General features: G+C 43.4%; 1 protein-coding gene across 26 annotated transcripts in view; it reads left to right on the top strand.

Annotated features, from left to right (window-relative positions):
- Nucleotides 1-2,383: 2,383 nt before the first annotated feature.
- The window catches only part of LOC110786303 (uncharacterized), a 29,576-nt gene continuing 20,299 nt past the window's right edge, over nucleotides 2,384-11,660 (top strand). For 9 of the 26 annotated variants that reach the window (XM_056840122.1, XM_056840132.1, XM_056840118.1 and 6 more), the window contains exon 1: nucleotides 2,396-2,870. Coding sequence is in view for 1 of the 26 variants with exons in the window: in XM_056840139.1 (XP_056696117.1) it covers nucleotides 2,804-2,870; nucleotides 5,713-5,828; nucleotides 7,061-7,402 (525 nt within the window). In the remaining 25 variants the exon portion in view is untranslated. Of the gene's footprint in view, nucleotides 2,871-4,164; nucleotides 4,408-5,712; nucleotides 5,829-7,060; nucleotides 7,694-7,769; nucleotides 8,585-11,660 lie in introns of those variants that run through there. The other 17 variants (XR_008930307.1, XR_008930306.1, XR_008930308.1 and 14 more) reach the window with 15 other exon arrangements.

Raw genomic sequence — 11,660 nt, 5'->3', positions numbered from 1 at the left:
GTCAAAATTTGGGGTTAATTTCAGTCATTGAATCATAAATTAAGCAAATCAATTAGCATACATCACGTTGTTGAATCAATTACACACACAAATTGATTTACAAACACAATTAACATATCGTTTCAATTACTGATTACCAATTACTAATATGATTTTTGACCCAAATCATAAATTATACCTTAAAAAAGTTTTAATCTCCTTTTCAAAGCTGGAAAAGACTCCATCAATTTGCGAAATGTTACCAATTATGTAAATTAATGGGAAACAAAGTATGTGAACTAATGGGAAGAGAAATAAGCAAGGTAACTGGTAGTTATATACATGAAATCACGGGAGAAGAGAAAGATATTAGAAATATAGCCGTTGAAAGGAGCCCACATAACGTTTTTGCGATCTTTGTCTCTTAGAGGTGGTAAAATACAATTTTTGTTTTTTTTTTATTAGGTGGTAAAATAAATAAAAATATTTTTTAAGGTGGTAAAAAATATTTTGTCAATTTTTTAAATTGTTACAAAATAATTAGTCATTTTACTTAGCAATAATTTAATATATGAAATCATGCTTCACACGCTGCGATAGCAAGAGTTAAATTCTTACATATTCACAACGATTGGTGGAATTCGATCGGGCGAGTGCAAAAATCAGGAATGTTAGTAGAACCTTTAATTGGTAACGCATCAACAAAGTGGACTGACAACGCATATAACCGGCGCGAGATTGTAACATTTTCTTCTAGTTCACTTATGTCCTTTACTAATTTTTCTTAGTTTGTTTCTCTAAATTTAAGTAAAAATTTAAAGTAAAATAAAATAAAATGAAATAAAGATGTTAAATAGATTTAGTTAGCTTTATTTTTTAAAATTACAATATTTACATAAACTTATTATAATACAATATTATGTATTCCCTTTATCCCAACTTTAGTTGTTACATTATTAATTGTTCTAATTATAAGCTAGGCAAACCTAAATTGTAATTTTGTAATCAAAGAAATAAAGAGAATTGGAAAAAAAAAACCCCATAAACCTTGAGTTTGACCAGAAGTTTAGATGTAACAGTTTGAGTAGAAGAATTTGTTTATAGGCTCACCTGTCAAACGGGTCGATCGCATCGGGTTGTAAAAAATATTTTCGGGTTCAGGTTGAATCGGGTCGGTTACTTTCGAGTTCGGGTTTACAAATTCTTGTTCAAGACTCAGAACTTTCGGGTTCGGGTCGACCCAACGGGTTGAGAGATTTTCCAACGCGCATTATATTTTCATTAATTTAGGTGATAAATATATAACATATGGGCACAAATTAACAAATTTTCCTACACGAGCTTATTTTAGTCAAATTCAACTATAAAATGGCGTATAATTCAAATTAAAATCATATTACACTACAATAGTAAAAACAACGTGTCTATTATGCTTAAATTTTCTCATAATTTCATTTATTACTCTAAATACAATGATTTTCAATCGGTCGGGTCCAAAACGGGTTCGGTCGGGTTTTGACCCATTCCTTTTCGGGGTTTTCGGGTTCGGATAAAATCGGGTTACGGGTCACAAAATCTTGTTCAGGACCCAGTATTTTCGGGTCGGGTTCGGGTCGGTTTTCTTGTCGGGTCAATTTTTGCCAGGTCTACTCAAAGAGCATTAATAAGCTTAAAAAAAATACTTCATCTGTTACATAAATATCGCACCATATATCTTATTTTTTACACTATTTACATTCATCTTTTGTCATTTTTTGTGATTCATATGTAAACGTAATTCTAGTCATGTGGCATCTTGTTAGAATTATATCGATATATATTTTCTAAATATCATCTTTTTATAATTTTTACTTATACATAATTCGAGATATTAAGAGTCAAAGTATGTGTTGTAAAACGTAAAATCAAGCATGGTCGATATTTAAGAAACGGAAGAAGTATCAAAACTGCAAAACCAAAAAGAACAAAAAATCCCCCAAAGTGGTTCACTATATAAAGAAAATTAAAATTAAAACTCAAACCAAATCGTTTTATTGATTTTTTGTTTCAAAGTCTAAATTTTAGGTAGTTTGTGAATTAGAATTTAAACATAGTCATTTTAGTAAATAAATTTGTTAAAATACCCAATTTGGTAAAACATCCTCCATAATTCATACACCGTGAATCAACGATTACAACATCAACGTGTTCGATTGAGAAACATAATTATTTTTAAACCTATGTTTAACTCGCCACATTTGTTATTTAATATCATTATTATCTCTATTATACAAGGAAAGAGAGGACTTGTTGTCCACGTAAAATGACTAAACTACCCACACTTACTTTCTAATAAAACTTTTTGGAATCAGAATCTATCCTAATATTTAAAAACAGAATGATTTGAGTGCCACGTGGCCTCCTTTTGCAGCCCTCTTTCTTTCTTTCTTTCTTTTTTTCCTTTTTTTTTGGAGATTTTTTAAACAGAAACAGATTGATTTTAGTGTCACGTGACCTCCTTTGCAGTCCTTTTTCTTTCTTTCTTTGTTTTCCCTTTTTTTTGGAGAGATGATGCATCCAATTTATCGTCAGACGGTCGGAGTTCTTCCATGGATATAAGCGTTTCACCGTCACGCACTCATGCACGGCCGGCAACAGTGCTACCAGGCTATGAAGCTCACATCTTCATCATATGCAGCAGTTCCTCGATCTATTATAGGTGCCGTTTTTAGTTCCCAGATTAGTCAATTTTTCGTGTTGTCAAAGGTCCTTCATCTGATTGATCTCCATCTTCTTTAACCCAAAACCTCGGGAAATTTAAACAACTAGCTTTCAATCACGGGTGATGCCGCATCGGGTGTTATTCCTCTTGCTCTTCAATGGTGGTTTATGTAATCCACTCAAAGATGATGGTAAGTTTTCTCTGTTTTTTTTGGTTGTTAGTTTTCTCTATTGTATTGGTTTTGATCATATAATTTGTAATCTGTCTAAATTAGCTTTACGAATTGCAAATAATCTGTCTAAATTTCACCTGGAATCATTCGAATCATTGGTTTTTTTTTTGGATTTAATTGGGGGCAGGGGAATGGTATGAATGTTTTTTTGTTAAATTGGGGAAAGGGGAAAGGTATGAATGTCCTAATTTCTCTTTTTAAGGCTGATTTATGTCGTCCTTACCTGACCAATTCAAGGTATTAATCATCTAAATTCTGACTGGTAGAGGATTTGGGTATTTCTTATTTGTGAATATCTTGATCTTTGCACTTTAGTTGATTCTGGAAAATTGTCTGATATCGAAATCAAGTTAGTTGCAGTTCTATTGTGGACTTGATTCAATGCTCTCTAAGGTAGTTGGAGTTCTCCACTAAATAAAATTGGCAAGCAATTTTTAGGAACCAAAACCCAACGACTCCCCACTGTACTTTTTCTTTGATCTTTCTTTAATTTTTTTCTTTTTTTTTTTGTAATTTTGATCTTCTTTTAATCAAAGACTTAACCAAAATATTATTCCACTATAATTGTGAATTCTTTCCCCAATCAAAGTTTGACCTGATAAAACAAGAAATTCCAAATCTGATCTTGAATGCAACCTGTTGTGGGGTTTTTCCGGTGAGATACCTTGGAGGTTTTCCGGTAACTTTTAAGGATTTCACAAGATTGTATTTTTATAGAGAGAGAAAGTAGAGAGAAGGCAGAGCAGCAATTGCTCTTAAATGTATTGATTGCGACCCCTTTTTCTAGGGAAGTGGGACTATTTATAGTACTAGGTTTTTGTGGGAATGACCTAATATTCCCTTTACATGATTGGCTAGGGTATGGGAGGAGGACATGTGTCCTTTCTCCTTACAATTCCCTGGCCCTTTTGGCAATAGTGGGCTTTTTGGGCCTATTGTGCTTATTCATACCACTTGGAATACCTACTACCTAGGCCCCTTTTCAGGTATAGGTACATTACATACATTTATACATTCTTAAATACAAATACATATACATTGTAGATACGTAGATTGATACCCATGCTGTGGTCTAGTCTTCGTATGGCTTCTGCTTAGGGGGCGTAATACGTGCCATGTGTCGCATCCTCATTGGTACACGAAGGCATGGTAATTTTGCCCACAACATTTGCCCCTCAAGAAGGGCATTTCTGGAAACACTTTCCGGGTATCGCTTCTTGACCTTTGATTTGCATCTTCGTCTTTGGGACAGGTGTTGAGGTGGTGACACGTGTCACCTTTCTCCATTTTGCCCCTCCCTATATATAGAGGGGGGTAAAATTCATTTATTACATTTCGTTTTCACAGAGCTATTCACAGGCGATTTCCGGCGAACTCCCACCACCAGCAGGCGATTTCCGGCCACCGCGAGACTCAACCTGTTCTTCACCAAACTCAACCTGTTCTTCACCAAACTCAACCTGTTCTTCACCAAGTACTTCACAGATCTTTCAAGGTTAGCTTTCGCCTTTCTTGTTTTTGTTATCTTCTCGTCATTTTTTCCTTTTGTTAGCGGCCGGCCTCCTAGTACTAGGTAAGGGTTTGAAGGTTTCAATTGAGATTTTTCCGCCGTTCGTCTTTTGTCGGGGCGGACGTCCAATCGCGTCTTTTTCTTCATTGTTGGTCACTCCTAAGCCGTGCTTCGTTCACTATGCAGAAGGCATGGCTAGAACCAAGCAAACGGCAGATCCTACGCGCCTACGCTTGCGGGAGGAAACATTCACACCCCCTAGGGAGAGATATTCTTCCACCGCCCCGGCAGCCGACGAAGAATATGCCGAACTCTTTCAAGAGATCGATGAATATGTCGAGGTGGAGGAGCAAACGGCAAGTTCGTCAGGGGGTACAGCGAGCCAGGCAGTGGGGGAGTCGAGCGTCGCTCCATCGCCATTGGCCGCCGAGGAGCAAGAGGCTGCTCCCCAGCCTATTAAGCCCAGAGGACGGGAGGAGGCCCAACTACTTCCGTCGGAGATTCACCCAGACATAGGCTGGATGCGGTGGCTAGACAGGCATGGGGCCCAGATGAGGGACGACCTCTGCGTGGGGGAGGGGTACCAGATGCGTGTGTCGGCCGGTCTGGACTCGACCGTCAGCCTTCTTGCCGAGGGAGAATTCCCAGTGTATGCCGCATCCATCAAGCTCGGCATGAGATTCCCTCCACACCCCTTCGTTGTGGAAGTGTTAGATGGTTTTAACATTGGGGTGGCCCAGCTGAACCCCAACTCGTGGGCTGATATCTTTGGCTATATTGCCAAATGTGCGCTGAACGACGTGGAACCGTCTTTCAACGCTTTTCTGCATCTGGTCTCCCTCTCTCGTTCCCCCAGTGCCGCCAAAGGGTGGTTCAATCTGAGCAGCCGTGGTACATACTAGACAGTGGTCGGCAAGCTCAGCAAATGACATATGTGGAGGAAAAGATGGGTCGTGTTTTACACGGACGACCAGGAGATGTACGAGAGGATGAGCCGCTAGAATTGCAACGCCAACTATATGGACCGTGACGAGCCCCTCCCACCCCTTACTGCCGAGGAGTGGGATCAAATAATGGTCCTGTTCAAGGCCAACACTTACCACTTAACCGCTGACAAGACTTTCCATGTGCCGGCCGAGTGGTTGCCGCACATTAGTCAGTTTCGGAATGAGGCCTTCCTAGCGGCCGTAGGCTTAGGATATTCTATGACTCGAGGTTGTATGCCAAATTATGTGCCGTCCCGCGTTGGTCTATTCATTTTCTCTAACTTTGGATTTCTTTTGTTCATAGAGGAAGGGATGAGCAAGTTATCGGCGGCGGATATTGGGAAGGGCGACATGACCGATTGGATGACCGACATCTATGAGGCCAAGATGCAGAAGGCCAAGGCCGAGTTGGAGGAGAAGGTGAGTATTCTCTTAGGTTGTTGTCTTTGCAAGTTAAGCTTTTCCGTCCAGTGTCTACAGTGGGCGTCTTTTTTAGTGACGAGCCGTTATCTTGGCGTGTGGCCCGTGTTTGCTAAGGTAGGCCTCGTCACTTTTTAATGACGGGCCCCTAAGTTAGTGTTTTTCTTGCGGTTGCCAAGGTGCGCCTCGTCACCTTTTAAGACGGGCGTCCCTTCGGTGACGAGCCATTTTTTTTCCGCAAGTGACTTGCACTTGATAAGGTACGCCTCGTCATTTTCGAGACGGGCGTCCTTTTTAATGACGAGCCACTATTCTGTGGGTGACTTGCACTTGATAAGGTACGCCTCGTCATGTTCGAGACGGGCGTCCTTTTTAATGACGAGCCACTATTCAGTGAGTGACTTGTGATTGATAAGGTACGCCTCGTCGTTTTCGGGACGGGCGTCCTTTTTTATGACGAGCCACTATCTTGTGAGTGACTTGTGATTGATACGGTACGCCTCGTCATTTTTGAGACGGGCGTCCTTTTGAATGACGAGCCACTATCTTGTGAGTGACTTGTGATTGATAAGGTACGCCTCGTCATTTTTGAGACGGGCGTCCTTTTGAATGACGAGCCACTATCTTGTGAGTGACTTGTGATTGATAAGGTACGCCTCGTCATTTTTGAGACGGGCGTCCTTTTGAATGACAAGCCACTATCTTGTGAGTGACTTGTGATTGATAAGGTACGCCTCGTCATTTTTGAGACGGGCGTCCTTTTGAATGACGAGCCACTATCTTGTGAGTGACTTGTGATTGATAAGGTACGCCTCGTCATTTTTGAGACGGGCGTCCTTTTGAATGACGAGCCACTATCTTGTGAGTGACTTGTGATTGATGACGAGCCACTATTCAATGAGTGACTTGTGATTGATAAGGTACACCTCGTCATTTTTGAGACGGGCGTCCTTTTTGATGACGAGCCACTATCTTGTGAGTGACTTGTGATTGATAAGGTACGCCTCGTCATTTTTGAGACGGGCGTCCTTTTGAATGACGAGCCACTATCTTGTGAGTGACTTGTGATTGATGACGAGCCACTATTCAATGAGTGACTTGTGATTGATAAGGTACACCTCGTCATTTTTGAGACGGGCGTCCTTTTTGATGACGAGCCACTATTCAGTGAATGACTTGTAATCCATCACGAGGCCCAATATCTGACTGTCCTTTACGTTCTTTCTTTTTAGCAAGCTAAGGACGCGGCTAAGGCGTCAGGGAAGAAAAAGGGGACGACTCTGTCCCAATTGAAGAAAAGGGCCGTGCCAGCTGGCTCGGAGACTCCGAGTACCTTCAAAAAGCCCAAACCTATACCCCGCCGTCTGGTGAAGAAGGGCGAGTCAAAGGTTGCTGAGGGGGGTCGCCCTGATGACGATGAGATTGGCGTGGACAAGCCGTCTCTGGTTGTGGACTTGGTGTCCAAATCAAAGTCTGGTGGGCATCCTGACGAGTTGGAGGACCCTCTTTCGGGAATTCCGGCCGACGTCCGTTCCCAGATTCCTGCGGAGGTGGCCCGCCGAGCTAGGTTATAGGGCGGTAAGTATTATTCGAACGTCGTTCAGACGTATCGAGCCTCCTCTGGCAGTTCTTCTTACTCTCCGCGTCATCCTAAGGCCGTTGTTTTTCTTATAGCTAAAGACAAAGGGAAGGATGCAGCTGCTGCAGAGGACGAGAACGTACCCGCTACTCCTCACTATTCGTCAAAGGATAGGGTGGCTATATGCCGTAAGGTATTTAAGGCCGTCCCCGCAGAGTATGTTGCTTCTCTTCCTGGCCGCAAGACTGACGCCCAGTTTGGTGCAATCCAGGCCACCCTACTCGACGTGAGTCTATTTCCCACTTTGCTTGTACTTGTTTTTTCTTTTCAAGTCATTTACTAACATGTAGCTCCTTTTGCAGTTGTTCTGCCGCATGGAATTCTGCAAGAGTTGGAAGACGCCCACTGCTGAGGAGCTCAAAGCTCAGGTGGCTGAGTCCACCCACCATGGCGACTATGCGTTCAAATCCATTGAAGAGGTCCGCCTGCAGATGCAGACGACCATAGACCTTCAAGCAAAGGAGGTAGCTTCATTGAGGTCTGACAAGGCCGAGCTGCTTAAGAAGATCTTGGCGCAGGACAAAGACATGGTGACAATGGTCGAGGAGGCCAAGACAGCGGCGACGGAAATACGGACGCTTCAGGACCAGTTGCGGGAGTACCCTCAGGTCAAAGAGGCGGCTGAGGAAGCCGAGCATCTTCGGGGGGAGCTGGAGACGGCCAGGTCGCAAGTTTGCACCTTGCGTGAGCGTCTTCTGGAATCCTATGATCAGGGAGAGCAAGCGGCCAAGGACGCTGTTAAGCACGCCTAGGAGAGCCACATGCCAGAGTATGATCTTGCATGGTTCCAGCGGCGATTGGAACACAGTGCCGCTGTGTTGGATGCTGAGCGTCTCGGTCAGCCGCCCCCTGAGTTTGTACCTTCTGATGATGAGGACGATGCGGCTGCTCCCTGATTTGCTTCCTTCCAAGTTCTTCAAAATTTTATTCAAGTGTTCCCATGCCTAAGGGCAAAAAACAATTATTTTGTTAAGTTTTGGCGCTGCTGGCGTCTGTACTATTGTGCCTGCTGAGCACACAATAATTTCTTTCTTTTTTGTTTTTTGAATTTTGGGCTACTTTTACACGCCTTTCTACTGGCGTTGTTTTATAAGTAAATAGGTTATTTTTGTTGCTTCTTTTATCTCGCATTTATTTGCTCTTCGTAATTTGATTATTCCTTAATCAATAGGCTTAATCAATAGGTATGGTAGCCAAGGTGCAACTGAGTATACACTAAGCACGTTGGTGCCGCAGGCAACTGAGCATGCGCTAGGCACTACTGTGGTCGTCTCTTTCTTTGGCGAGCGTGTCTATAACGATGTTGATTGACGCAAGTCAATCAATAGGTATGATTGCCGCTAGACATGCTCGTTAAATGGACTTGACGGCCAAACGTTCGTGCCACCGAACTTTTGAGCAAACAACCTTTGTTTCAAAGTTATTCGTGCCGCTGAGCTTTTGAGCAAACAACCTATGTTTCAAAGTTACTGGTGCCGCAGGCAACTGAGCATGCGCTAGGCACTACTGTGGTCGTCTCTTTCTTTGGCGAGCGTGTCTATACCGATATTGATTGACGCAAGTCAATCAATAGGTATGATTGCCGCTAGACATTCTCGTCAAATGGACTGGACGGCCAAATGTTCGTGCCGCCGCACTTTTGAGCAAACAACCTTTGTTTCAAAGTTATTCGTGCCGCTGAGCTTTTGAGCAAACAACCTATGTTGCAAAGTTACTGGTGCCGCAGGCAACTGAGCATGCGCTAGGCACTACTGTGGTCGTGTCTTTCTTTGGCGAGCGTGTCTATATCGATATTGATTGACGCAAGTCAATCAATAGGTATGATTGCCGCTAGACATGCTCGTCAAATGGACTGGACGGCCAAATGTTCGTGCCGCCGCACTTTTGAGCAAACAACCTTTGTTTCAAAGTTATTCGTGCCGCTGAGCTTTTGAGCAAACAGCCTATGATTTAAGGTTATTTGTGCCGCTGGCACTTACTATGCCGTACTGGTTAGCCAGCGGCTTGCTATACTGGGAAGGGAGTTGGATAGGTGATCAGCCTACCACTTGGTGCTAATCTGGGCCGCTTCTTAGGCTTCAAACAATTAGTCTTGCTGAGAGTTTTTGCTAATCTGGGCCACTTCTCAGGCCGTCATACAATTAGGCTTTGGTTATGCATTGGAGTGTACATTTTGTATTCATTGTGCGAGCAATAAATATTACGAGACAAATAGAGTAGTATTATTTATAACTTTGCAAGGCGAATTTAGCCGGTTACAAAAGTAATTACTACCCTACTATGACCATTAGATGCCGCCCCTTGGGCAATGGATAGTGGTACGTAAGACAAAGCTTAGCACATATTTAGAAGAAATACTTCTTGAGATTGTCGGCATTCCAAGTGCGCAAAATAGGCCGGCCCTGCATGTCTTGAATGCGGTAGGTTCCATCTCTAACCTCATCATAGATCTCATAAGGTCCCTCCCAAGTGGGCGTCAGCTTACCCTGTTCGTTTGCTCGTCCTGTGGATTCCATTTTCCTGAGGACAAAATCTCCCACTTTGAGCACTCTATTAGAGACTTTCTTGTTGTATTCTCTTGCCATTCTTATCTTGTACAGCTGTTGTCTGAGCGCTGCATTTCCTCTAACCCCGGGCAGGAAGTCCAGGGCTGCTTTCTTTGTCTCCCAGTTAGCATTTTCGTCATACAGCATGACTCTCAACGTTGGTTCACACATTTCTATGGGTAGGACAGCCTCGGCGCCATAGGCTAGCAAGAAGGGTGTTTCACCGGTTGAATTCTTAGCCGTGGTGCGGATGGACCATAAGACATTTGGCAGCTCATCAGCCCATAGACCTTTGGCTTCGTCAAGCTTCTTTTTCATTCCTTCGGAGATAATTTTGTTGAACGCCTCAACCTGACCATTGGCTTGGGGACGTCCGACTGATGCAAAACAAGTGTGTATGCCGTGATCTTCCAGCCACTCTTTCAGCTTAGGCGTCTCAAACTGGGGCCCATTATCGAAGACGATAGCCTGTGGAATCCCAAAGCGAGTCATGATGTTCTTCCAAATGAATGCTCTCACATCAGTAGTTTTTATGTTTTTGAGCGCTTCTGCCTCCACCCATTTGGTGAAGTAATCTACAGCAACGATGACATAACGCCTTCCTCCTGGTGCGGCCGTAAATGGGCCTAGAAGATCCATCCCCCACTTAGCAAATGGAATTGGGCTTGTAATGGGCGTCAGAACTCGTGCCGGTCGGTGTATTAGGTGAGAAAAACGCTGGCATTTGTCGCACTTCTTGACCAGTGAAATTGCGTCCTCCTTAAGAGTCGGCCAGTAATAGCCGGTTCGAAGTGCCTTTTCAGCCAAAGCCCTTCCACCAATATGCGAGCTGCACAACCCCTGATGAAGGTCTTCTAGAATTTCCTGCCCCTTCTCAGGTGTTACACATCTTAACAAAGGACGGGAGTAGGCCTTTTTATAGAGGGTGCCGTTCCACATTTCAAACCAAGAGCATTTCTTCTGAAGTTTTGCCGCTTCCCTTGAGTCTTCGGGCAAGACTCCATTCATTTTGAAGTTTACTATGTCATCCATCCATGTGGACGTCCTGTCAAGAGTTTCCACCTCCATTTGCTCAACACTTTTGTGCTCTTTTACCTCCCAAAACACGTGCCGAGGGGTATCACAAGACGCGGAACTTGCTAATTTTGACAGGGCATCAGCTTGGTTATTTTCCGAGCGAGGGACTTGCCTTACTTCAAAACTTTTCATTGGCTCTACTTCCTGATGGACGGCCTGCATGTATTTGACCATAGTCGGATCCCTAGCTTCGTAGGTCCCATTAACTTGGCTCACAATCAGTTGGGAGTCAGATAGTGCTACAATCTCCTCGGCGCCTGCCGCCTTACACATTTTAATGCCACAAAGCAGGGCTTCATATTCGACTTCATTATTTGACGCCTGGAAGTTAAATCGCATAGCATACTCAAAAGTATCTCCTTCTGGGGAGTGACAGATTATCCCAGCTCCACATCCATTCTGTGTGGATGAGCCGTCTACATACACTGTCCACACCGTGTTTGTATTCTTGGCAAAGTCTGGCCTCGTCATTTCAACAATAAAGTCGGCACATGCCTGCCCCTTGACAGCTTTCCTCGGCTCATAGGTGATATCAAAGGCGTTCAGCTCTATTGCCCAATTCAGCATTCG

Source organism: Spinacia oleracea, chromosome 3, assembly GCF_020520425.1.
Source record: "Spinacia oleracea cultivar Varoflay chromosome 3, BTI_SOV_V1, whole genome shotgun sequence".
Classification (NCBI taxonomy): domain Eukaryota; kingdom Viridiplantae; phylum Streptophyta; class Magnoliopsida; order Caryophyllales; family Amaranthaceae; genus Spinacia; species Spinacia oleracea.
This window is presented reverse-complemented; position numbering and strand designations above follow the sequence as displayed.